Raw genomic sequence first — 6,870 nt, forward strand, 5'->3', positions numbered from 1 at the left:
TCAAATTTCATCCTCGTCAAACGGTAGAAAACAGACCTCAGTTACCGCACGCTTGAATTCCGCTCCATTCGCTGTCTTAACGGTAACGACACGAATTGTACCATCGTCTCCAGGGTGTACGGCAACGATTCTGGCAAGTGGCCACTGCAGTAGTGGCGCATTCTGGTCAGCTAGTAGCACAAGTGATCCTACTTTAATCACCTTTCGCTTCAGCCATTTCGATCGATTCTGCAGCTCCGGCAGATATTCGGCGGTCCATCGTTTCCAGAAGTGTTGCAGCATGGACTGCACTAACTGCCATCGTGAGAGATGATTTTCCTTCAAGGTAGAGTAGTCAGGTTCAGGAACCGTCTGCATCTCACGTCCGATCAGGAAATGTGCAGGCGTGATCGCAGTGTAGTCGGATGGGTCATCTGAACTCGGTACCAAAGGACGAGAGTTTAGTACCGCTTCTATCTGGGTCAATGTCGTGTAAAGCTCCTCGTAAGACAGCTTCCTATCGCCAACAATACGTTTTAGGTGGTATTTGACCTGCTTCACACCAGCCTCCCAAATGCCACCAAAGTGTGGGCTTCGTGGTGGTATGAACGACCAGTCAATACCCTTGTCGACACAATAGTCGGTGATCTTTTTCGTAGCGCAATCGTTCTGGAACATACGCCAAAGTTCATGTAGTTCGGTTTTAGCTCCGACAAAATTAGTCGCGTTGTCAGAGCGTATCGTTTTTGGGCATCCACGTCGACTGATGAACCGTCTCAAACTCGCTAGAAAGGCGTCTGTCGTCAAGTCTGAAACCAATTCCAAGTGAACCGCCCGAGTCTGCAAACACACAAACAAGCACACGTACGCCTTGGTGATTTGCGGTTTGCGAGAAGTCGTTGATTTTATCCAGAAGGGACCGGCGTAGTCCACACCGGTATTCGAAAAGACGGGGGCTGGCTGGACGCGATACGACGGTAGGTCACCCATCAGTTGCGTCGTCTTCAACGGGTTTGCCTTGAAGCACACGATGCACTTCCGTATCACCTTTCGAATAGTATTCTTCACATTCAGTGGCCAGTACCGTTGACGTACAACTGCAAGCAAACCTCTTTGCCCGACGTGTAGGTTGTCGATGTGTAGTTCGCGAACGAGAGCTTCAGTGATTGGATGCTTAGCCGGCAACAGCATCTGATGTCGACTGTCGTAAGGTATGAAGGCTCGCTTGATCCTGCCTCCAACTCGTATGATCCCATCGTCAGGATCCAAAAACGCTTGTAGTCCATTAAGTCGATGTTTTGTATTCGCACCGTCCATAAGTGCGATGATTTCGGGCTGGAAAGTCTCGCGTTGAACCAGTCGTACTATTAAGAGCGTCGCTGTACGCACTTCCTTCGCTGTCAATCGGCCCTTTACCACCTCCCTTTTGCGTGACTTGATGAACCTAGTTAGTCGCACCAAGTAGGCCATACTCCTTACAATCTGTGTGTAACTGCTCAACCTGTCAAAGATCGGAAAACGTTCGATCGGAACAGTCATGGCTAAAGCCACTCCAGCTCGCATTTCCGGCAGCTCATTATCCGGAATTTCCACTTCGTCCTCATCCTTCATGAGGTGCTGTGTTGGTTGGGGCCGCCACCAAATAGTTGAACCAATCAATTTCCTCGGTGTAACTCCACGTGATATCAAATCGGCCGGGTTGTCATGTGTGGAAATGTAATGCCAGTGGAAGGATTGGCTAAGCTGCTGGATCTCGCTTACCCGATTTGTTACGTATGTCTGCAGTAGTTCTGGCGTTTTCTTGACCCAAGCCAAGACGATTTTTGAGTCGCTCCAAAGATGTACTGATTCAAACTTAAGCTCCGTAGCGTTCAGGAACTTCACGACCATTCGAGCCAGTAACAGTGCCGCTAACAGTTCGGCTCGAGGGGTCGTGATGGCCTTCTCCTTCGGACTTCGTTTTTTCGGTAGGATCCGAGACTTGCTGCAAACAAGCTGCATCTTGGACTCCTCGTCGGTGAAAGTGCCCTGCACGTACAAGCAGGCACCGTAGGCTTGGTCGGATGCGTCAGCGAACCCATGTAGTCTCAGCTGGAACACATCCTTCCAGGAAATCCATCTCGGAACTCGGATTTCCCTCAGTGATGTCATCTCGGTCCGAAAGTTTCGCCATTTCTCGTCGATTTCGGTTGGGATGGAGTCGTCCCAATCGATTTGTAGTTCACCTACTTCTCGCAAGATCAGCTTCGCGTAGGTGATTACTGGGCCAAAGAATCCAAGTGGGTCGAAGATTTTGGCCAGATGACTCAGAAGTTTCCTTCGAGTCATTCCTTCTGGGTTGTCAAAGTCAGGAACGGACACCGAGAACCAGTCCTCCAACGGTTTCCATGTCACGCCCAGTGTCTTAACGACGGTTTTCGAGGTGTCGTCCGTAACCTCGAAAGTGTCTCCTCGTTGTTCTTCAGCTACACCTAAAACGATATCTGAATGGTTGGCGCACCACTTGTGAGCGCTGAAGCAGGCTTTCGCTAGTAGTCCAGTCACATCTCGCTGTAGTTGGCAAGCCTCAGCAAGGGTATCGGCACCAGTCAGGATATCATCCATGTATGTCTCCCTATTGACCACCTCTGCGGCCCTTGGGAACTCATCGTGATGATCTTCTGCAGCTTGCTTCAGAGCCATGGTTGCTTGAAACGGGGAATGTCCCAAGCCATACGTAACTGTCAGCAGCTCTCGCACCGTAAGTGGGTCGTTCCGATTGTACCTCCAAAAGATTCGCTGGTACCTTGTGTCATCCGGATGGACCACCACTTGACGAAACATCTTCGGAATGTCGAGTGTGAAGACGTACTGAAATCCTCTGAAACGAAGCAAAATTGCAGTAAGATCGTTCTGAACCGTTGGTCCAGTCATCAAAACGTCGTTGATCGAGACGCCGGTTGACGTCTTCGCTGATCCATCAAACACGACTCGCAGCTTGGTTGTCGTGCTCGTAGGCCGCAGCACGCAGTGGTGCGGTAGATAAAACACCGATCCTGGGTCGTCATTCGGTGTTTCCACAATCTCGCGCATGTGTCCGAGATCCTCATATTCTCGGATGAACCGCGAATATTGCTCCTTTAAGTCCGGCTGCTTGTCAAGTTTTCGCTCCAAAGCCAGAAAACGTCGCAGCGCTGTGTCTCGCGAGCCGCCAAGCTCGCGTTTACGTTCGTTGAACGGATATCGTACTACATACCGTCCCTCCTCAGTTCGCTCGTATGTGCGCCGGAAGTGTTCCAGGCACGCTTCGTCATCCGCCTTCGGGGAAGGGCGGAGCTCGTCGCAGGATTCTACCTTGTAGAAGTTCCTCAGCAGTTCGATGAGCGGCTCATCGTCAGCAGTTTGGCAAAGTGTACGCGCAACGACCGTCGTGTCGCTCGCAATCACACCTCCAGCGATCCAACCCAGCTTTGTGTATCGCAGCGTAGGTCGGTTCGGGCCGAGTTCACAACGGCCGTCAAGCATCAGGTTCCAAAAACTTCCAGCGCCTATCAGCATATCGACAGGTCCTCTTCTGTTGAAGGTAGGGTCGGCCAGCACCTGTTCGCTCGAGATGGGCCACTGTGATATGTCGAAAGACTTCGTCGGAAGTTCCCCAGTGATTCGTGGTGTCACTAGGAAGTCTAACTCAGCTGTAAAGTCACTGGCACGAGACCTAATCGTCGTGCGCAGTTTACGGCAAAGACGAGTTCTATTGCCGTTCAGACCACTGACCGTGACGTCAGCGGGTTTTGTCTTAAGGGAGAGAAGGTTTGCAAATCGCTCGGTGACAAAGTTCATCTGCGAAGCAGAGTCTAATACCACTCTACAAGGGTAGGGAGAATCGCACAAACCATCCACTAAAACAATGGCAGTCGAAAGGACGGTCTGCTTCTCCGGTTCCAAGTCACTCGCGCACAGGGTTGTCGGTGTTTCAGCTTGTACGTTGGCTGTTTGGGATTCTTCTATCACTGATTCACTAGATGTCGTTTGACCTACGTTAGTTGCAACCTGACTTGGGGAATCTTCATGGAGTAAGCTATGATGTTTCTTACCGCAACGACGGCAAGAACTGGATAAACATGCTCGCAATTGATGGCCTTTGGAGAGACAATTGAAGCAAACACCGAACCGTTTTGCAATCTCGAACCTTTCCTTAACACCTTTAGCCCTGAAAAGTTCACAAGCTCGGAGTTCATGAGCAGCACTGCATACTGGACACTTCGCTAACGGTTTAGGTTCACTCACTACCAGGCTCCTTGCCACTGTTTTCGGCTTTGTACCTTCCGTCGATGTTTTCACGCTGGTATCGAGCTTCTCAGAAATTCGACACTGCTCCTCCAAAAACTCCATCATAGCGGCGTAGGAAGAAAGTAAGTTCTTCCTTTGTTTCGTCTCCCAAGCCACTCGCAACTTCTTGTCTAACTTACCAGCTATAAGGCTGACCAACATTTGCTCACCGAGACCACCTACCGGAAGGTTCTGATTCTTCAACGCCACAACGTTTTTAGTGCAGGTGTCAATCACTTTACGAAGGCTCGAAGCATTGTCCTGGTTGATCTTGGGTAAGCTGAAAAGGTTTTCAATGTGCTTATCCACAACCACTCTTTTGTCTTCATACCGCTGAGTGAGAACCTTCCAGGCAGCTTCGTAGTCGTTGTTGTTTACCAGCTCATCGTCGATGATACCAGCCGCCTTTCCGACAAGGCAGTTTCGCAAATGAAAAAGCTTCAGGGCCGGTTCTTCTTGCTGGTATCGGTTCATCACCGTGGTGAACATCGCCTTGAACGAATACCACTTTTCGTATGACCCATCAAAGGTCGGTAGGGGCACTTGCAACGTAGGGAGGTAGGGCTGAGCCTGCTGCTGGGTCAGTGGGAGAGCAGGTGGAACGGCTACTTCAACTTTCGTTACGGCATCGAAACACGCGGTCAGTTTCAACGAAACGTCATTGAAACTTGTCTCAAATTCGATGTATTTGTCATTCTGCTCTTTGTCTTGGTCATCGTGCAGCGATAACTCGTAGATTTTGTTCTGTATTTCGTTGCACTCACTATAGATGTTTTCTAAAGCCTTTTCCTGGAGTTGAAGGAAGCGCACGTTTTTTACGTTGAGGTTAGGCTGCTCTGCACTGTCACACAAAGCTGCACACACACGACTAAGCTTTCCACACACTGCTTCCCGTTGCTTCTCCAACACTTTCAGCTGTACCTCCATTTCGTCGGAATTGTCTTCTACTAGCTGTTGTTGTGATGATGTTGGTTTCGGTGATGTCGTCCCACGCTTAACTGGTGTTCGTTTTAGCTTTTTCGATCGAGTAAATGGTGATGGCATCGTTCGTTACACATGCACACACACCATCAACGTCGTATCGAGCCTTTGCACAAGAATCCGCGCCAAACTAAGCTGTCACACACACACGCGCATACACGTACACGTACATTCGCTTGCGCCACTGCGCAATTGCACACGAACCGATACCAAGCTGAACGCACTAACACACATTCACTTGCACCGGCACGCCATTTGCAACCGCTAAAACCCAAGCCAAACACTTCTCCTGAAAAGAACACTTTTCCCTTCTTGTTGTCTGGAATGCCCTCAGGCAGCTTCCGTCGAACAGCACTGACCGAAAACACTCGCGTTTACGGATACTGTTCGATCTGTTTGTCAGTAGTAACGCACCAAAAGTCACGTCACTGTAGGGCGTCTAGAGCCCTTAACACCAGGTCTCGGATGTTCCTTTGTACCGACTTTACGCGAGAAAGACAAACCACTTATCACAACACTGGGTAACTTTATCCGGTTCCGTAGGACCACAATGTTGTGTTTCTAGCGGTGGACTGTAACTTGAGGGGGTGGGGTAGTAGGTTTTCTTTCACCATAAATCGGGAGCCCTCACGGACAAGACGATCTTTCTTTGTTGATGTCGCATGCAAGACTAAAGTTCGTTTATTATCATTTCAATGTGTGCGTGTCGCACTCCGAATTCTACTGTCACAAGAAAATGCAAACCCAAGCGACAAACCCAATCCCTGTGACATATGTCAGTTTGCCCAAGCAGCAAACGCAATGCGCAACTCGCACAACACTGGTAATAAGGAAATATGATGATAAGATCAAAAAACTTCTTGAAAACATCAAAATGATAAATATAAAAAACCTTCCAAAAATAGTAGTAATGCAAAGGGATATAAAAATAATCAAAGATTGTGAAAAAGAATTAAAATTGCTCATTATGAACGATCATCATATTCTGCCTACAGCAGGACATGCAGGAGTAAATAGAATGTTGAAAACCATAAAACAACGATATACATGGAAGGGCATAGATACAAATGTACGGAACATGGTTTAAAAATGTAAAGAGTGTCAGATAAGTGAACAAAAAGATAAGTGAACTAAAAATACCATTAACAATAACGTCTACTGCTAGCGAGCCCATGGAAAAAATATATTTAGATTTGGTAGGACCACTTGTGAAAGTAGAAGGTTGTGAATATATTTTGACAACACAATGCGATCTTACTAAATTCATCACAGCAACACCTATTACAGACAAAAGAACGGAAACGGTAGCAAAGGCATTCGTAGAAAAAGTAATTCTCAAATATGGGATACCAAAAATCATTTGCACGGATAGAGGAGCAGAGTTTATGTCAAAACTATTCATCGAACTTTGCAAACAACTTAATATTGAAAAACTAAATTCCACGGCATATCACCATGAAAGCATAGGAGCCTTGGAAAATTCACATAAAATGTTAGGGAATTTCCTAAGAATTCATTGCAAAGACACCCCACTAGCTTGGAAGGATTGGATTCAATTCTATGAGTTTTCGTACAACAACATTGTACATACAGTAACAGGTT

The 6,870-nt window shown here is 47.8% G+C and overlaps 1 protein-coding gene across 1 annotated transcript; it reads right to left on the reverse strand.

Moving 5' to 3' along the window:
- LOC120956093 (uncharacterized) lies at positions 1-5,331 on the reverse strand. The gene has a single exon (XM_049611012.1). The coding sequence runs from the start codon at positions 5,329-5,331 to the stop codon at positions 1-3; it is 5,331 nt and encodes a 1,776-aa protein (XP_049466969.1).
- Positions 5,332-6,870: the final 1,539 nt, after the last annotated feature.

This window comes from Anopheles coluzzii, chromosome 2 (genome assembly GCF_943734685.1).
Source record: "Anopheles coluzzii chromosome 2, AcolN3, whole genome shotgun sequence".
NCBI classification, from domain to species: domain Eukaryota; kingdom Metazoa; phylum Arthropoda; class Insecta; order Diptera; family Culicidae; genus Anopheles; species Anopheles coluzzii.